Source organism: Choristoneura fumiferana, chromosome 26 (assembly GCF_025370935.1).
Source record: "Choristoneura fumiferana chromosome 26, NRCan_CFum_1, whole genome shotgun sequence".
In the NCBI taxonomy this organism is placed as follows: domain Eukaryota; kingdom Metazoa; phylum Arthropoda; class Insecta; order Lepidoptera; family Tortricidae; genus Choristoneura; species Choristoneura fumiferana.
This window is the reverse complement of record NC_133497.1, coordinates 4,115,190-4,136,257: the sequence shown is the minus strand read 5'-3', so window position 1 is coordinate 4,136,257 and position 21,068 is coordinate 4,115,190. Positions and strand designations below refer to the sequence as shown.

At 37.6% G+C, this 21,068-nt stretch overlaps 2 protein-coding genes across 6 annotated transcripts in view; one reads left to right on the top strand and one right to left on the bottom strand.

Moving 5' to 3' along the window:
- The window catches only part of LOC141442914 (O-acyltransferase like protein-like), a 37,991-nt gene extending 17,415 nt beyond the window's left edge, over positions 1 to 20,576 (top strand). For 4 of the 5 annotated variants that reach the window (XM_074108086.1, XM_074108083.1, XM_074108081.1 and 1 more), the window contains 6 exons: positions 12,591 to 12,781; positions 13,913 to 14,051; positions 15,035 to 15,221; positions 15,408 to 15,550; positions 17,795 to 17,900; positions 19,072 to 20,576. In XM_074108086.1, the coding sequence (XP_073964187.1) occupies positions 12,591 to 12,781; positions 13,913 to 14,051; positions 15,035 to 15,221; positions 15,408 to 15,550; positions 17,795 to 17,900; positions 19,072 to 19,154 (849 nt within the window). In that variant the 3' untranslated portion in view covers positions 19,155 to 20,576. The remainder of the gene's footprint in view (positions 1 to 12,590; positions 12,782 to 13,912; positions 14,052 to 15,034; positions 15,222 to 15,407; positions 15,551 to 17,794; positions 17,901 to 19,071) is intronic. The other variant, XM_074108085.1, reaches the window with a different exon arrangement.
- LOC141442922 (uncharacterized) lies at positions 6,471 to 11,035 on the bottom strand. Its single transcript, XM_074108108.1, has 4 exons — positions 10,706 to 11,035; positions 9,852 to 10,381; positions 9,279 to 9,775; positions 6,471 to 7,479 (listed from the first exon to the last, which is right to left on the bottom strand). The coding sequence occupies exons 1-3, from the start codon at positions 10,836 to 10,838 to the stop codon at positions 9,287 to 9,289; spliced, it is 1,152 nt and encodes a 383-aa protein (XP_073964209.1). The 5' UTR covers positions 10,839 to 11,035; the 3' UTR covers positions 6,471 to 7,479; positions 9,279 to 9,286.
- Positions 20,577 to 21,068: the final 492 nt, after the last annotated feature.

Below are 21,068 nucleotides of genomic sequence, written 5' to 3'. Positions count from 1 at the left end.
TTCGAAACAGTAAAACACACCATATTCTCTAGTTAATAGACCGGATGTTCTGCAGCTGTGCACCCGACTCGCCCCACAAGCGTTCCAACAAAAAAAGTCTGGGGCTCCACTACACGCCATTAGTTTCGAAAATTTCGTTGAAAACGTTAACACGTTAACGTAAACGCTCCCGATGTGTGCCGAATGGTTGCAATAAAACCGATAGGTTATCGTTATCTTTGTTTTTGACCGATAAACCATTTGCAGCGAGGCCCATGCCTGTCGCTTGTCCCGGCAACAGGCATTTGGTTGAAGTTAACTCATAGATTCGGTAAACGTGAGTAGTTACGAGTAGTGTACATATTTGCTATTATTAAGTATTAAGTTACTGTGAAATTTGGACGTCAATTGTTTTTGTCGCTTTGGACAATAATGCTTTGTTCCTACGTCTTACATACTTACTATTGTTTGAGAATGCACGATGCAGTACAAGGCCCTAAACAATACACACTTAGCTGTAAACGCACGGCTACCGGTACATGAATATTTCATAGCTCATGGTTATGCATATTATAAAGAATAAGTTGTAGCGTTATAGATGTCGCAATTTTAGAATGCGTCTGAGTATTTTACATTTGACATGCGTTGAAAGATTTTGAAAGATGTTCTTCAATAATAGGAAATAACAGGTAAATAGGGCGACATTGATGAATCATGCACATCAGTTACTTCGTAACAATGGAAGCCGTTTAGAAAAAAAACTTTTGCGTGCCTCCATTATTGTTCGCTTAGAAGTCTTACAACTAATATGCATAAGGGACCACCATTTCTAGTCATGAATGAGCCGCATAACGGAGACGGCGAATGGTTCATCTAATAAGAGATTCCGCCTCGGAAATATTTAATTTTTATCACGACTGTTGTTTAATATAAACTCATTATTAGGTACTATTACAAATTTAATATAAATTATTAACATAATAAAACATATATATATAATTTATATATAATATATATATATATATAATATATTATATATTACATATGTATATTTTTATTAATTTAATTTTTTATTTATTTACTAATAAATAATTCTAAAGCATGTGCTTAGTGTGAAACCTGGCATGTTCACAATGCTGTAGTTATAAGTGCATTCAAGTGTCGGATGATAAAAAAGTGGTTCTCAGGGGCAATAAGGAATTCCAACAATGCTCGTGTTCAATAAGTTGAAGAAATATAATTGAAATACAGTTGGAATATATGTAGGTCTGGCTTAAGAAATAACCTAGAAAAAATACATTGTTGATGTTGGTTTCAGTTCAGTTTTAACCCGACTGTCCGAAGGAGGGTTATGTTTTTCGAGCGTATTATGTATTATTTTATTTAGACTTATGTTGAGAATTAACAGAGCCTTTTTTTCAACATCATTTAAAGTCAAAATCAAAATATTTTTATTCAATTTAGGCTATAACAGCACTAATGGTTGTCAAAAAATATATATACCTACTACCGGTACCACCCAAGTAAATTATACCTCTACCATTGAAGTAAATTATAACAGTAGCGTGGGCTCATGTAAATTCTCTTTTGTAATACGTCAAAGAGCGAGACGCAGGCTTGCGCGTCGCTGCCCCTACTATATTATCACTCGGACGGTGGAAGACAGGCCCTGGCTAACAGTTGGTCTTTTAGTATATATTCCAAAGAGGGTTTTATCATTGAATAACTAGACGGCGGCCCATTCATCTCGGTGAGAGTAATCCGGGAGGCTGCACGCGCCGACTCGTTCTTTCCCTCGCGATCTATCAACGTCTCCCGGACGGGACGCGTTAGCACACAGTAATTACATGTGCTATTGATGCGCGTTGACCTGATAGCGAATAAGATACGTTTTTAACGTATGAAAGACGAAAGGCGTTAGTTTGAAGCCTTAGAGCGTGCACATCACCGTAAGAATCCACACGGAGGCGAATTTTTGTAGATATTTTACCTACTTCTAAAAAAAAAATTTTTGCTAAATGTGGCTCCGAAGCGGTAACGTTTCGTGTGCTCTGCCTACCCCATTTGGATACAGGCGTGATGTTTGTGTGTTTGTGTGTGTGTGTGTTTTAACTATATGAGACCTAATATTTTCATTGATTATTCTAAAGAGAAAATAACAGTTATAGGCAAAGACGCGCTGAGGACTGAAAGTTACATACAGTTTATTAGCCATTTAGATCATGAAAACAAAACGAATACATAGGAGACATCTCCAGGATACAAAACTTTGTTTTTGTCAATGTAAAAGATAAACCACTGGCTTACGCTCGGGATTACAATGACTGGAATAGTAGTGGCTGTATTATTCCCGGAGGAAGGAAAGAAAAACAGTTGTAATAAGGACAAGAGAAAATTGTCCACAGTATATTATGCTATTTTGTGTTGCTAGGTTCGCAGTGTTGGGTATCGTGTATCCGCATTTCACAGGATTCCAGTCGATAAGTTATTTTGCGTCGCGCTAAGCTCTAATCCGCCTAACAGAAACGTTGTTTATGAGGTGAGTGAGTGGCTGCAATCTACTTAAATCTATACAGTAAGTTGATTTGTATACAGTCACTGGCAGTAATATTCTGTTAGGGTAAAGCACTCAAAAATACCTAGCTCAACTTTATTCGTATACAACTTTAGCCGTTAGAGCTATCAGATCAGATGTTTATGAGTATTTTATTCTGTTTAGAAGGGTCATTAAGGTGGTGTACTGAAAATCAGCGCTGTGCCAGTCAGGACCTCCTATGGAACCCTACCTCACAGCATACGCTGAGTACATCCCCTTTGCCACAGCAAATGATGTCTGTTTGTACATAGACTACCGGATGGCCAAGTGGTTAGAGAACCTGACTACGACGCTAGAGGTCCCGGGTTCGATTCCCGGCCGGGGCAGATATTTGTATGAATAATATGAATGTTTGTACTCGGGTCTTTGATGTTTAATATGTATTTATCTATATAAGTATATACTTACTTACATTTACACTTACACTTACTTACATATGTTTATCCGTAGCCTAGTAGTTATACATAGTACAAGCTTTGCTTAGTTTGGGACTAGGTCAATTGGTGACAGGTGTCCCATGATATATATTTATTTATTAAGTAGTAATGTGATAATTTAATAAGTCTGCGTTGTACAATGTGTTGTGGCAATAAATTATTTATATATTTTTATTCTATCAGACACATTATTGCAAATAACGTTGCACGCAAAGAGATTACAGCATCATCTTACTGCCTATTTTAAGCATTTTAACGTTGAACTGAAACAATTACTTTGCTTACCCGCGACCTTATGATAGCTTTATTTTTTAGTTTATGCAAGAAATGTGTGTTCATGCAGTTCTTCCACCTCCACACTGTGAGAACGCATACAAATTCATCTATCACCACCACCACCACCACACTGCACAGACGCGTTTCGAACTCAACCAGAGCTCATCTTCAGATCAACACAACCGTTCACCATGCTACCAGATGTTAAACAAAGAAATTGTTTCAGTTCATTGATATGGACCGCCGCAAAATAACGCCTGATTCAATACATAATTTTAACGTTGTTTTATTTGTACTTTCATAGATTTGTAATAACAATAATCGAGACACAAAACGGTGATCAAGCGTTAAAACCAATCAAATGAAGGTAACATTTCCTGCCGCCGACGGAAGTCGTGAAGTAAAAGTAATTCCATTTGGCGACGGCCTAATTTTATGAATATTAAAGTACCGTCGAGTTTGAAGCAAACACGCCAAGTAAACGTAAGGGCGAGCTGAGGTCGGACTTTGATAAATAGCGGTTTGCAGCCGGCCGAGTGGAAACGCTCGCGTCCTCGACTAAATATCTCACTTCGTGGAGATCCACACTACAAACTGATACTTGCGTTAGGTCTAGATTTTTTTTTGAGTTTATTGCAGAGACATAGGTAGAGAGGGAATATTAGGTAATAGAAACTTACCGAGCGCCAATAATGGTCACGGATTATTTCAATTAAGGTAGGTTTTTCGTGATTTAACATTGTCAAGAACATTTAAGCTGCCTACCTTCACCACATTGTTATAAAGGCAAGAAGTGCTTTTTCTCAAACATGCTATGTAATGTTTTTGTTGTGTTCCTTAAAACAGGCTTAAATATACTGTTGCAGGCCTAGGCCTGCAAGACAACAGTCTTTTGTTTCAATGCAAAATGTCAAATATCCACGATAAAGGCATTATACACGACGTGAACTTAATAATCTGGATTTCTATGGTTAATTTTATCACTTACTGAATAAATTCACAGGACTTTGAATATTCTATATAATTATATAAATATTGCCGACGCGTTTTACGTCAAATTACAATTTAGTTTACATAATAAAGTATTAATGTAGCTGATTAAATGGGCTGCAGCTCGTGTATATGGCCCTAAAAGCCGAGCAGCAAACACTATAAAAAAAAGTTTTGGCGGGTATATTGACAAGTGTCCAATGACACTTCTTTTTTTTTTTGACTGGACTTCGGCTTTAGCCATTTTGCAAGTGCCATAGTCATTCAAAAGTTTCTTTTAGAAACGTGATACGTGATTTTTTTATTTTTGCAGTCATATCTACATGTTTTATAGCAATATGATTTTTTTGGGATTATTTTTACGTTTTACAAATTCATTTTAAGTACAATGAAATAAACACTTATCTAGATGGTAGTAATAATTTGAGTCTGGTACAGTTTTAGTAGTCTTACGAATAAAACATTGATTTCTAGTTTTTATTTATTTTAGTGAATGTTTGAGAAAATCACTATACAAGCCTCGGCGTGAAAGAACATGCCAGCCTCGTATACCTATCCGGCCTCGCTTCGCTCGGTCGTCTATACATACATACTCGGCCTGCAAGCCTTTCTTTCCCGACCTCTGCAGTAATGTACTATTTATGATTTCACGTATTACGTTGACATTTAATTATATTTATTATTCAATATCATATTTAATTGTTTCTAACCCGTCATCACAATTATAATTTTATTTTAATGATTTATATAACTGACATTTAATCATACATGGATACAGTCTATTACATGTATAACAAAGGTGATCCTGTAGGAAGAATCAGGAAGGTAATGCGACACGAGGAACAAGAAATGGATCTCGGAATAAATTAAACCCGCACGAAATGTAAATACGTTCAGGGTAATGTGAGACTTCTTTACGCGCTGGAATTCAAAGACATGGCCAGGAGTGCTTAAGGTTCCTATTTGATGGCGGTGTAATTACTGCTTGTGTATGTATGTACAGTCAAGTGTAAAAATATTAACTTATTCAATGTTTCAAAAATATGTAATACCGACTCTTATTCCGACGTAATAAGGCCGTGGTAACATATATTTTTGAGTGGTTCGAATAGATACATATTTTTGTACTTGACTATACATTGTAGCATATTGCCTTGACGTGATTAAGCAGATTCTACTCTACGTGAAGTAGACAGACTTTTATTTGAGATTAAAATATTGGAGGAAAATTATATTTCACTGTGCCAAACTGGAGTTATATAGGTATAACGTGCTATAAGAATTTAAAGGATAAAGGCTATTTAGACTATGAGGAATATCTTGAAAGTTCCTAAAGCATAACCTTCATATCATCACAGTACGACACGTTGCAGGAATGGTCAGTTGGTGCCGCCCTAACAAAAGTTCCACTTTTGTATGCACCTTGTATGCAAAAGTGTTTACATAGTCAGGAAACCTATTGTACCTACTCACTGATGTCCATTTATTCACTGGTTCACACTAAATTAAATACTGAAGTAGATAATAGTAATATATGTTATGTATTATTAGTATTCTCAAGATATCCTCAACTCATTGGTTATTCCTTTTATCCCTTAATGTGTTTATTCTAAACTAATACCAATGTAACTCATTAACTTTTCTTTTAAATCATTAATGTGGATTTGAATAATAATAGATGATCAAACGAACTTGCAAAGTGAAGTTCGATCTATATTATATTAGTACGCTTCATTCGAAGATATAATTTTAACATGTAGTAGTTGCATTGTACTGGTAACATCGCACAAGTTTAAGAGAAAAAAAAAAATACTTAAAAGAACATTTCCGTTTCCGCCATATTGGAGTGCCAGTGCCCTATCCAACCTCTTCATTGTCTTTAGAGGAAATAGCACCAAAATTTTCGTAAGGGCATCGGGTGGGTGGGAGCTCTATATCTTCGAATGAAGCGTACTAATATAATATAGATCGAACTTCACTTTGCAAGTTCGTTTGATCATCTATTATACTTCGTACGCTTCATTCTTTGATATAATTTTAACATGTAGATGTTTAGAGCTTAAAATTTTGTGTAAAAAGTATATATAAAAAACATTTTGAAAATAACAAAAATGTATTTAAAAAAAATTACATGTGATTAATGATATGGTATCTTATCATTAGGTACTCGTATACAATAATTATGTATAATTATTAATTATTAAGTAATAAGATTGATTTTGCAAAATTGTTGTCGGAAACTATTTGCCGATTATAGAATTGTGCAAATGATCTCGACCTTGCAGTCCAGCCAGCTGTCTTTTGGATAGTGTCTAATGAGACTCCGGAGGCATGTGCCGTGGACGTAGCGGCATGGCGCGTGCTGTGCGCGCTAAATGTGCCTACGTCCACCCCACTTGCACCGAGCACTTGTTTGATCCAACGACTGATCGTCTGACTAGTGGCTGATTTGTGAGGTCGTTTGAATGTCAACAACAGAGTTTTACTTGATTTAGGTCTAATATCTTTAGTCGCTATTAAATAATCTTCTAATGTTGTTGCAGGACAAATTGATACATTTTCTTTAAAATAGGGTAATAACAACACAGGTTGTTCTCGACCGGCAGCAGAGGTCTTGATAATATCTACGATACCTATCTGCACACCAGAATGGCTTATTTTAATATTGTCTATTTTTATTAGAGACAACGTTTGTACCCGATGGGCAGTTGACAAGGCTAGTAGAATCACTAATTTTTTGGTGATTCTTTCTAGTGTTAAATCTTTATTAGGTACCCAGGAACCAATGAAATCTAAAACTACCTGTGGGTCCCACGTGAAGGAGTACTTTGGTGCCGCAGGCCTCAATTTATAAGCGCCTCTCAGAAGGCGTTTTACTTGGTCATTGTTAGTGGCTTCGCTTCCTAACAGGAGGGACAGAGCTGAACGGTGACTGTTAATTGATCCATAAGCAACGCCCTTATTAAATTGCTCTGTCAAAAATAATAAAATCATTGATAATGAAGCTTGATACGGATCCACTGAATTGATAAGGCAAAATTGCCACCAGGACTTAAACGTGGAATTATATTGCAATAGGGTATTTTTAGAAATAGATGACATTATTAAGTCTAATGACTGGGTAGGGGTTCCTCTTGCGGCGAAGGCTGCCCGGATAGCACCGCTGCAGCCAGGGTAAATTGCTTCTCGTGTCGATGGACACTGTAAGAAGATAATGGAAATTTATTTTGAGTTAAAAATATAATTTCTGAGTCAAGCAGACTAATCAGCAAAGGAAACCAGGGCTGGGATGGCCAATAAGGGAAAATTAAAATACCCCTGGCTTCGTCATGTATAATTTTTTGAATACACTTTAAAATTATAGAAAAAGGTGGAAATGCGTAAAAAAAGGTAAATTTCCAATTCAAAGTGAATGCATCAACCGTAAGGGCGTCAGGATCTGGTCGCCACGAGACGTAAGTATTGCATTTTGCGTTGGTGCGGGAAGCGAAAAGATCGATCTCAGGGTTGCCAAGTATGTTTACTACGTGTTGAAAATCACTATTTGATAACTGTAATTCAATATCCGGATTACGAGACTCTCGATCGGCTTCCACATTATCTTTTGAATTGATATAAGAAGCAAAGATCCAAATCTTGCGCTCCTCGCACCACTGCCAGATCATTCTTGATAAATTGTTCAAATGGGGGAATTGGATACCACCCATGCGGTTAATATAAGTGATAGCTGTTGTGTTGTCTACGCGTAAAAGCAAATTGAGATTTTCCTTTTCTCGGACAAAACATTTGAGACCCAGAAAAACTGCAAGCAGTTCTAAATAATTTATGTGAAAATCGCGTTCCTCTTTTTTCCATTCTCCTCCTGCCCCTATACCGTCGCAATAAGCACCCCACCCCACTTTAGAGGCATCCGTAAAAATTTCAAAATCAAAATTTTTAACTGTGAGAGGATTTGAAGCCGTCATTATGTTTTCTGACCACCATATCAAGTCGGGCAGAATATCTTTAGGAATTTCAATTATGCTATCATAATTTTCATTGGACTGAAGAGCTAAAAACTTGAGTCTCTCGAGTACTTTTGTATAAGTCCAACCGTATCGTACAGCTGGACAAGCTGAAGTGAGTACGCCAATAAGATGTGCGAGATCACGAATTTTACAAGTCGATAAATGAGAAAACTTCTGCATTAATTGTAAAATATATGAACGTTTATCAAGAGGAAGAGATATTGTCATATCTATTGAATTAAAAATAAAGCCTAGAAACTTACAGCGTTGTTGAGGCTCTAGACAACTTTTATTTAGATTGACAATGAAACCAAGACATTTGAGTAAACTAAGGGTTTCTTTGACATTAGTTACACAATCATTGTAAGTATTTCCTAAGCACAGAATATCGTCTAAATAAATCACAGATCTAAAGCCTCGGAATCTAAGATAGCTGATCACTTCTTTCATTAACTTAGTAAACGTTCGTGGGGCAGAAGATAGGCCGTAAGGCATGGCTGTGAATTCGTAGGTTTGCTCTTCAAATTGGAATCTTAAAAATTTTCGATGATCTGTCGCGATAGGGACTAATAAGTACGACTCCTTTAAATCAATATTGGCCATATACCCATTTTTTGGAAGTATTTTTGATGCCGTACGGAAATCTTCCATTTTAAAATGATAGTTAACAAGAAACTTGTTGAATTGTTTTAAATTGAGAATAAATCTAAAACTACCGTTGGGCTTCTGTATAAGAAATATTCTAGAAATAAATTCATCTGTTCGTGGTTTACATTCCACTACAGCTCCAAGTTCTATTAAATTTTTAATCGCTAAAGACATATCTTGTCTTTCCTTAGCTGAAAAAATATTTTTTGGTATATCATGTTGAACTACATCGGATGAGAAAGGTATACGATAGCCGTTACGTATCCAGTCTAGTATTACTGGATTATTAGTAATCCGTAACCAGCAGTTGTAATAATGATGTAGTCTACCTGCGTGCGAGTGTACCTGCTGTGTTAGTGTCGCGGCGGGGCACGTCGAGTGCCGGTCGACGTCGTCGACGACGACGGGCGCGTTGCCGGGTGCGCCGATGCAGGGTACGCAGGCGGCGCCAGCGTCAGCGGCCCCCCGCGGTGTTGGTACTGACTGCGATACTGTGTACCGCGCCCCCCCCTGCTCGATGTTGGATAGCGAGGGGGGGTCGACCAGTTTCCCTGAAAGCGGCTTCGCGAAACTGGTGGCTGAGAAGGGGCATTTGAGGTAGAAGCCTTTGGTGTCGGCGTTTTCTTTATGTCCTTGCCTTGTTTCTCAATTGCTTTTGACTCTTTGATTTTTTCTGGAAGCGTTTTTCCATATAGGGTTTCGTCGCGTTCCTGTTCCTGTATGTTCGTTACAAAGGCCTTATCTAGACCTCGAGTTATCAACTTTTTCCTAACTTCAGTTTGATTGAAGTGTAGGTCAGAGAGAATTCGGCATCCATCGGATAGAATTTTTACTGCTTCGACCTAGAATAGAATAGAATAAAATAATATGGATATAATATGATTTCATTAATAGCTATTATTTATTTTATTCTTTTACCTTGTTATCTTGTGTTAATAAAACCGTCATCGCACGGTTAATGGCCGTAATGCCTAAACCAAGTTGATCCTGTTCAACCTGGATCTTTTTGTCTCGATTTTTGGCAACGTCGTTGACGGCTGCTCTTAATTCTGGGTTAACAGTTGGTGCTTTTAATAATTTACAATTCTCTGGAACTGCATATTCTTTTAAAAGCTTTTCTTTCGTCTCTGACTTCAGCCCCTTTTTTAAGACAGGGAGCCAGCGTTCTGCGAGCATGGAATGGATTTCTGGTCCGTATACGGGAATCTCATCGTTGGGATCACCTAATGCTTCTATGAGCTCGGAATCGAGTGAGTCTCCGTCCGCGGCGGGCAGTACCGGCGCCAGCGCGGCCGGCGGCGACGCCGGCGGGGAGCGTGGTTCAGTTGACACCGCCTGATCTGGCTCGACCGCGGCCGGCTCTGGAGTCGGTGATCGATCTCTCACCACTTGCGGTAGCGACGGCGACGTGTTATCAACATTACGAGTATCCATTTGTGTTCCGTTTGCTGTACAGAACAACAAAGAAAAATAAATATTTTATTTATTTTTTATAAGAGGGTAGATTTGAAGAGAAAAAAAATTGAATTCGAAATGAAAACGAATGATTCTATGGTAATTTTTTGTAAAATATAATATTAGGAATCATTTTTTCGAAATGATAGGTTGGGACCTTCGTGTTGACTCGCAGTCAACCCCCAGGTTAATCTTTGAGCGTCAACTTATTCATCGTGTTAACTCGCAGTTAACCCCCAGAACAGCTTACATACGCTAGTCGCAATAGTTATAGGTATATAATTTCACACACTTGATAAAGATAAATCACGACTTACCGATATTGTCCTCGGAATCTGATGATAGGATAATCCCGCGTTGTCTTTGTTTTTTATTTAATTGTCGTTTCTTTAACCTTTTGATTTTTGCATTATAATAGTTAATTTTTTCTTCCGAAGACCGTTTCGGCATTTTTGAGATTAACAAACCTAATTTATTGCAATAAGGTAGCTAATACTTATTAATTAGGGAACGTGCTAATGTTACCGCGCACAAACAAACAATGAAGAGGTTGGATAGGGCACTGGCACTCCAATATGGCGGAAACGGAAATGTTCTTTTAAGTATTTTTTTTTTTCTCTTAAACTTGTGCGATGTTACCAGTACAATGCAACTACTACATGTTAAAATTATATCAAAGAATGAAGCGTACGAAGTATAATAACTAATATTTTGATACATATGATGACCTATGTCTTAAAAGACTATATTTCCTATTAAAAATACTAAAGTTACACTGTTTTGTGGTGGGTTATAATGGAAATATTTCACATGAAAGACAGCTCTGACGCGTATTTTTGTAAAACCTCACTAACAAAATGATATGGCAAAAAAAAATCGCTGACGGAAATAAATGGAAATTACCGCTATACATCAGAGTAAGAGTTTATCTATATGTTACATTAGTTTTTCCTTAAAAAACGTAAGCATTTAGACATTAATAAGGCATTTGAAAAACCTCAAAATCGCTGAATGGGCAATTTTTCGTTTGCACGCTCTTAATTTTTATTTGAAAAATCTTTGTCAAAATCTGACGTTATTTCTTGAATGAAAAGGAAACATGGGTATTGTTCGGGTTTAGACGGATATAATTAAAACTTTACCAGCAGCTGATTAAAATGATGCATTTCGTGCAACGGTTAGTACAAGAAGAAGGTATTTAAATTAAAAAGAACATATGAGCTTCATACATAGGTGAGACATTACAGATGGAGAGACAATTGCCGTAAGTATGAGTTTTGCTAGGCAGTTATTAGGAGCGAATTCTACTTAAACAGGTATAATCCGTAGTAGCACAGACTTGCGTAGAGATGGTGGAAAATTTGACATTTTGAAAATCGATTAATGCTCGATTTCATAGGCGATTTTTATTTACTTAAAAAAAATTGTTACTGCTTTTATAATAGAATAAACAGTTTTTGGCATTAAATCAAGTAGTAGTAGTAAATCAAGTATTGTAAATAATAAAATAGACAAAGACACTTTGATCTATTCAGTTAATAAATTAATCGATTTACTTAACAGAATGATTTTGCGCTAGGTTCTAAGTTTCCACATCACTAAATGTCTATGATCGGGTAAATAGCGTCTTTGTTTGTTTCTTATTACTTTTCCATAAATTCTTCTTCTCTTTTAAAATATGGCTTTTCTGTCCTAATTAATAGGACAATTTCGTCAGTGTCAAGGTAAACTCTCTTTGAGAGGGACGTTGTACGGTAATTGTAGTTTTTGCAACTTGATAGTAAAATTCCAGAAACCACGTGGAGACCACTTGCGCATTAAAAAATGTTAGACACGAGAGCAATATAGAATTTTGGGATCACTGTTCACTGTTAAGGTTAATCGGCACATAAACACTATCAAAATTATACTTCAACTAGCCAAAGAAACAGAAATAGCAAAATTAGATATCGAAATCCTTTCCATAAATTGGATTGATATAAACCGTTACGAGACGAGGCTGACAGCTGTTGACTTGAATTAGATCCGGTCCACGCCGCTTGATGGCGCTGCGTTTCGTTAGACGCATACTACATTCCAAGACCGCCTACGGCAGTGTTTTTCAATTTGTGGGCCAAGGGTCGGAGTGTGCATACTGCTCCTCTTTTACTATGCTATGGATCAAAACTACGTCTAAACTATCCAAGTCTGTTCTTATTTCAGTGCGTGCGCCCTTCCTGGTACCTGTCGGCGGACATGCAGCTGCACGTGGTGTCCCCGCTGGTGCTGTTCTGGGTGCTGGGCAGCCGCCGCGCCGCGTGGGCCGCGCTCGCCGCCGCCCTGCTCGCCTCCCTCGCCGCAGCCTTCGCCTTTTGCGCCATTTACCCTTCCCCGTTTTCGAAAGCAGCTCTTGGGTAGATATTACTTTTAAAATCTATGAGAACTATGCTTCATTCAAAGTTGAAAAACGTTAGTTAATCCAGCCATATCGCGGGTCACTGTACGCGGAACTGAGCGATTGTCTTATTCTTGCAAGTTAATTTTGACCCATTGGCAGTGGTCGTATTGACTGCAATTTGGTACGCATAATACAGTTGGATGGCAATGCAAGTGCAGTTAATAAAAAACCGACCAAGAGCGTGTCGAACACCCCCGAAATAGCGTTCCGTAGCCATTACGAATAAATTAAGTAATATTTTTCTAAGGATTTGGTATTTTGTACGGAATATTCTAAGTTTAGGTATATTTTATACCTTAGGCTGCAATTTACTCTTAAACTGCTAATAATTCTCAAGAAAACTTAACCGTTATAGTTTTCCTTGCAAGTTTGATATACTTACTACCATCCTAATTTTTTTCAAATTATTCCATTTTAGGGGGGGGGTGGGGCGCTTGATTTTAATAAAAATTTGCGCAGCTTGTATTCAGCTTGTAATAAAACTTAACAGAAACTTATTTGGCATTGTAATAATTGTCTCAAAACTCAAAATATCTTGTCCTTGGCGAAAGAAATTCAAACAGTGGCGTGCGTGGGTCTCAGCCGCCCGGGGCGGTTTTTTTTTTACCGCCCCCTTATTTAGGGTACTCTTGGGGTACTCATTCTAATCGGTCCGAATCGTAGGTGCGACATTTTTTTTTGTTATCCCTTTCCGGCCGAGACACTGTTTTCTTCTAAAATGTCAATTACTTGTAACAGTGGTTCGTGAAAAGATGATTCACGCGCGCATAGGATTGCACTATAATATCGAGCCGGCCGGAGAGGGTGGAATTATTATCAACCCAGCCTATAGACGTCCCGCTGTGGGGCACACTCTTAGAACGAGAACACTTGGGCCGTAGTTCCCACGCGCGCCCAGTGCGGATTGGGAACTTCACACAAACCACTACATTTTATGGTATTTTGCCGCCCCATAAATGTGCCGCCCGGGGCGGATCGCCCTCCCCCCGCCCCAACTACACTACGCCTCTGTATTCAAGATCAAAGTAAAATCACGTCTGTTTCGCAAAACAATTTAGTAATGAACTCCCATGTATGTCTATTTTAGCGCGTCGATACAGAAAATTGCTAACTACACGCAATTTTACTACAAAAACACTCTCGTGAGGTCGCCGCCCTTCATCATCGGCATGCTGTTTGGATACATCTTACATACCCGCAGGGGTCTGGAGACTAAATTACCACAGGTGATTATGCAAAATAATAGTTTTACCCAAATAAGCCTTCTGAGGCCGCTGCCATATACGCATTTCCCCGAATAAAATGTATTTTTACAAGCTGTAATCAAATCTTGCAAGTTAAATTCGACCAACTTTCAGTAGTCGGATTGACTTGAAATTTGGCATACCTATGTAAATTGCGTGACTAGGTATGCAATAATCTGGTAGTGACATCATGGTGGTCCGGCCAGGATCGTCTCCGCAGGAAGAAACTTTTCAACGGTTAATGGCATCGACTTGAAATTTGGTATGCAAATGAAGTTTGGGTGATAATGCAAGTAAAGTCGACGAAAGGTACAGTCAGCAAAAAAAGCTTGTATTAAAAATGAAATTTTTATCAAAATCTTATTTTCTGGATGAATAATAGCTTCGAGTGCTGTCTCTATGCCTCAGCTAATTGATACGTTCGGTAACACCTAATTTGGAATGGGCTAAAATTAGTTTTACATTCGGTTTAACCGAATTTCGGTAGCTTGAGGCAAACTTCGACGTTCGGGCGAAAATCGGTTTAAATGCCGAGCATTCGGCACTAGAAAAAATGAACCTAGAACCTACTATTTCGACTGAAATTATCTGAGAAAGCATGTCTGTCATATCAGTAAAATATGCACAAAAAAGTGAGTACCGGTACAATACAATAGAAATATTCTTTATTGCACACCACAAAACCGTACAAAAAAATAGACACATCAGGTAGACTTTCAGGGTAGAGTAGACAACCGCTTTAAAGCAATCTCTTCCAGACAACCATTTGGGTACATGATCTAATCATCATAATAATCCAATCAATCATGATGTAATCATTTGATTTGAGTACCTATTCTTTTAAGAAGCATCTTGATTACAATTCGTAAATATCAACGATATCGTCACGAGAGCCCTCAGGCTCTATACTAGATTTTGTCATTAAAATAGTTCTGTTTTTGCATAGGGATTTGTTTTTTTTTCAGTGGGTGAAGATTGTATGGCATAGTCTAGCACTGGGTGCATTCATGTACGTCATCGGTATAGTGCACCCCAGCATGCAGTCGGACTGGGACAACCAGCTCGCTGATATCGTGAACAACTCCTTCAGACGGTCCTGCTGGTCGCTGGCTCTCTGCTGGATGATATTCGCTTGTGCTCACGGTTATGGAGGTACAGTTTAATAACCCAACAAAACTCAAGTTCAGGACTCAACAGAGGTTTTTCCAAAACCGGTGGTAGAATTTTTTTGACATTTCATAAGTACTTTTTTTAGCCTAAATTGAATAAAGATATTTTGACTTTGACTTTGATTCGTAGCCCTTCGTCTATACCTATGCTTATGCCTTCTCCGTGCAGGTCCCGTGAACTGGTTCCTGTCGCTGCGGCTGTGGAAGTTCTTGGCACGCATCTCCTACGCGATATACCTGTTCCATTCTCTGGTGCAGCTTACCACAGCAAGCGCCGCCGTCGCTTCCGTTTACTTCAACGTGGGGACGCTGGTTAGTTTGGTAGTTATCTGGGGGCACGGGAGTGCCCCGCCAAGTCGAGCACAACAAAAACAAAGGCACGGCCGTACCATACCTACTTTTCTCGAAGCCATTCAGGCAATTTTCAACATAACCATTTTCTAGAGTTCGATAATAATAATAATGGAAAAAAAAGTGTCGATTGGCATTAGGTATGTTTGTTTAGTCTCGCGTTAAACACTCTACTTTTCACTTTGAATGCGAGAAAAAAAAATGTTTTGCTCAAAATTACAATCATCATCATCATCATCATCTCAGCCGTAGGACGTCCAGTGTTGGACATAGGCCTCCCCCACAGACCTCCAGTTGCTTCGGTCTGCATCCACCGTGAACCCGCAGCTTTAACCAGGTCATCCGTCCATCTTGTTGGTGGACGTCCTACGCTGCGCTTGCCGATCCGCGGTCTCCACTCGAGAACTTTTCGGCCCCAACAGCCATCCGCTCTCCGTGCTATAAGTATGGCCCGCCCATTGCCACTTCAACGAGCTAATTCGCTTGGCTATGTCGGTGACCCTTGTTCTTCTACGTATCTCTTCATTTCTGATTTGATCCCGTAGAGAAACCCCAAGCATAGCTCTCTTCATAACTCTCTGAGCAACTCTGAGCCTATTTATAAGGCCTAAAGTAAAGCACCACGTCTCGGATCCATATGTCATCACTGGCAACACACATTGGTTAAAGACTTTCGTCTGAAGTTAATTCTTAAGTTAATCGTCTTAATTGTAATATTCAGTACAAAATACGAAATCCTTAGATAAATATTACTTTATTTTTTCGTACTGGCTACGGAACCCTATTTCGGGCGTGTCCGACACGCTCTTGGCCGGTTTTTTTCTTTTCTTTTATTGTGTATGAAGTGACGCTTTAGAATCTTGCATATTTATTTAGCCAACAGTTTCAAAACACCGTGTTGGCTGCTTAGGGGTTTCCAAAGTAAATAAAAACAAAGTACTTTAATCCCTAGAGAATAAAATAGTTTACTTTTTTATCGAGGGACTAAAATAAACTAATTTAAACCCGAGGTGGGTTACCCACCCGAGCCTTAGCGAGGGTGTCTATTTAACCGACGGTTGGTATTGACTTTTAGTCTAGTGGTGTAAACTCTATTTTTCACTTCGATTGCGAGAAAAATATAGTCAGTTTAGTACAAAAAGATTTAATCAAAAAATAAATCTTTCTGGATTTCGGCGGCAAAAGATTATCAATTATGTCCTGTTCTTTGCTCGACATCATATTAATTTTCGCTATCTCTTGACGACATTGTGAGAATAATCCATTTATTTTAATCGTTTACGATTTACGCTCTACAACAATTTCAAAATTTTCGCGGTAGTTATTTCCAACCAGACACAGATAAGTATAACAAAATTGCATCGGTGAAATGGATAACCTAAGCAATAAAAAGTTGGAAAACACCCGACTTTGTCACTTCAAAGTTCAATATCTCAAAAACGGCTAAATCGATTTCGATAAAACATGTCTTAGAACCATTGCTAGTTGCTCTTAAATAAAAAAAACCGCATTCAAATCGGTCCACCCGTTTAGAGCTACGGTGCCACAGACAGACACACATAGCGGTCAAACTTATAACACCCATCTTTTTGCGTCGAAGGTTAAAAAATAGAATGGCGCCACCTTCTATGCGGAAAAAGCATAGAGCTAAGACCACGTAGACTAAGAACGTAACATTTTCTTCATGAAAATGGTCCACATACAATCTTATTTTTGCAAGTAACTGGCTGTTTGAGTTTATCTACTCGTAAGTCACTCGAAGTAAATTAAAAAAATAATTACTTTTACTCTCTAGGGACTAAAGTACTCACTGACCTGATAGGAATTTCATGATCTGCCTAAACGTCACTAGGCAAATCGTTAAACGGTGAGTTTTAAACGATACGGCGGACGTCACTTAGCCAATTCATGAAATGGCTCCATTTCACGATATAAAAAAAAAATTATAACTGTTTATTTCATAACAATTTTACAATTAGTTAAATGATATTCCTAGCTAATCTTTATTTTTAAAGATTTTAGTTGCTAGGCTATGAGTTGCCCTTAATAAGTAGGTAAATTCTAAATATGCCTAGGAATTTCGTGATCTGGTGGATGTTACGATCGGCCGCCGCCATTTGTTGTTTTTATGTATGTATTAATAAGTAAGTAAGTAAGACAAGTGTACATAAGTATAGTGGTTTCAAAATTTGTATTTAATTTCAGTTTTCTTCGCTTGCGTCAGACCTCGTGTACACAATCCTGATATCAGCAGCCGCGTGCGTCCTGATCGAAGAGCCAGCTTTTAGTCTTCAGAGGATGTTGTTTCGAGGTTTTTTTTACAAGTTTTTATTTAATTTACTACTATCGTATGTAGGTACAGTTAAGGGCATAAATGGATAAGGCTCACGAGCGTTTTGCCCGCCTGTTCCAGTGTGTTATGAATATTGATGCACACGATAACTATTTGCGTCAACTTCTGATACAAGTAGTTTCTCTTTGAAGTGAAGTATTCATCCTATATTAGTAGAAAACGGGCCATCGTTCGTATGCATCAATATTCATAACACACTGGAACGGACGGGTAAAACGCTTGTGAGCCTTACCCAAATACTATATACTTATATTATAAATGCGAAAGTTTGTTTGTTTGTGTTGGATTTGGATGAAATTTGGTATGTAGGTAGATAGCTGAGCATCTGGAATAACATACCTATAGGCTACTTTTATCCTGATATTCTTAAGGGATGGGGTTAAATCTCGAAATAACAACCGTTGGGCTTAGAGTCACGAAAATTCGCATAGTGGCTTTTAGTGCAATGTCAATGAAAACAATTTTCGGGAATTCCCACGGGAATTTGGTAAAATCCCGGAATTTAAATTGAACTGCAGTATTTAATGATTTACGCGTGCGAAGCCACGGGTAAACTCTAATCTATTACTTATATAGGTACGTCACCAAGATGTCAAAAATATGTAGGTCTACACATGTATGTTCACTAACCAAGGTCGATGTATACATATACCTGGTGTGGCCTGTAATATGAGCAAATAATTAAAACATAGATCATACTGCTCAAACTGAACAACATTAGTTCAGCGACTTTTAAATTTTTTTTCATCACACCTGCTTGTCAATGCCGTTATTCCATGCCTGTATACTAAAAGACCCTCCTCGGGCCTCAATTTTTCCCTGATTTAATTATGGATTTACGTATAGTTTTCCTCCCCAAGGGAGTTATGACTTTAGTTTTAAAAAGTTAGTAGGTACGTCATTTCAGACTAAAAAGATTTCAAGTCAGCCAACGTTTTATTAACATCTTTAAAACCTATATAAAGGTATAATATACCTTTTGAGGTATGGAACCCTAAAAAATAGTGATTTATATGAAAACATATCAAGTTTTCTATACAAAAAAAACCTTTGCATCAACACTTCTTTCTGATTTAAAATATTAACTGAGTAGTATACTTATAATTTAAAGCAATCTTTTTTTTTCTAGGCTACTTTGGACCACGAAAGCAGACCGAAGACGGAAATAAACTAGCTTCCGTCCAAGAAGAAAAAGAGAAAGATATTGAATGATTAAGTGTTTTTTTTAATAGATAGGACACTTGGCTTTTGCCTGAGGCACTGGTTCGAATCAGGCCGGCGAAAGAATTTTTCTTAGCTTAAAAAACTTTAGAATACAATAGGGAATATTACTGCAATATTCTGCCGTCTGAATGCAGCATTAAAAAAAACCGTAAACAGATTTTTTTTAATGTCCTAAATGCTTTTTAAATGTCCGTAGGATGCCATAATATTATTTCAATTAATTTTCGGAAATATAGCTCCATCGTTACTTTAAATGTAAGTATCCTTCTAAAAAATGTCTGTGACCAAACTCCTTCGATACGGCACGACCGATTTCTATGAATTTGTTTGTGTAAGATGAAATATTAATAAAAATATATATCACTTAGCACATTAAAATCACTTAGCACATTAGTCAGCCAGCATGCCTCACTTCCCGCCATACTCATTGCTACATATTCAGCCTCGGTAGATGAGATACTGACTGTGTTTTGTTTCTTGGAACACCAAGATATCAGACAATTTGAGTACATAAAACAATATCCAGTGGTAGATTTCCTATCCCGGAGATCTCCCCCCCAGTCAGCATCACAGTATCCAACTAAATTAGATAAGATAAGATAAGATAATTTATTCAATAATTTGCAGTACAAAATAACAATAAATACAATGTTTTACAAAATTCTATGTAACACGTTATCCTGCACTAGAGTTACTAGAAAACTCTGTATCGCAGGCTTAAAGCGCTAGTAGATAATTAAATTAAAAATAATTTATCTAAGCTTAACAGTGCCAATAGATATTATGAAATTATATGGACATTAATTAAAGTGAAAATAATAAAAAGGTAAAAATTACAATAGTATAAATAAATCAATTGAATTTAAGTATAGTGCTATGATCTAAATAAGCCACATCGTCAGTGCAATTTTTAATTGTGACAAAGCCGAATCGAAGTTTGCTGACTAAGATAATACATTATATGTGCCTAACGTATAGATGCAACGGATATCCGGCCAGTATTAGGAATCCGGCCTACCCGGCCACAATTTTACTATTCGGCCGAATACCGGGTAGTAAAAAAAAACTTAAAGTCGTGATTAAAAACTTGTATTTTGTTAGACAGAGCTTACGCGCAGGCAGCTACGGCTGGTGTGGCGGCGTTTCTTGATATAAATAAAAGGTGAACATCTAATTGCATCTTTATATTATTCACAATATAATATACAATTATTTTGATGAAGTTTTTATGATTAAATAAACTCGGATTAAGTAAAAAACAAAATTACACACGTAACGTAGGTAGGAGATCGAGACAGAAAGGGAAGAGCTACCAGAGACAATCAACGAGCTAGTGTTGCCGTAGATGTCATACCATAGAGGCATAGACTAATATTTCCAACATACTTGGAGTTAACACTTGACAGATGGGCGTGCCTTCAGTCTATTTTCAACTTTGACGTGATAAAAATAAAGCCATTTTTAGTATAGCGGTATACTAAAAATGGCTTTATTTTTATGACGACAAAGTAGAAAATTACCTGAAGACACGCCCTAAAACAAAAAAAATATAATTATATAGCAATGCATGAATAATAAAAGGCACCTACTAGTAAGTAAGCCATTGTCTCCACTGTTGCTATTTAATTTTCTCTCAATCGAACTGAAAAGCAGTGTAAAACTTGAGCATTAAACCTATTTTCCCCTCGACGTGTCTATCCACCCTCGCCATATCGCCTCGGGTAAAATGGGTCGTTTTATGCTCTTGTTATACAATCTTCTATTCTACGATCACCATAATTGCACTACATTTTGTTATATACTGATTTTATAGTTATGCTGTAAAAAGCTCAGAAATTTTCGCATCACGCCACGAGAAAAAGAGTTTCGGTTTTCCTCCGATCGGCATATATATAACGATCC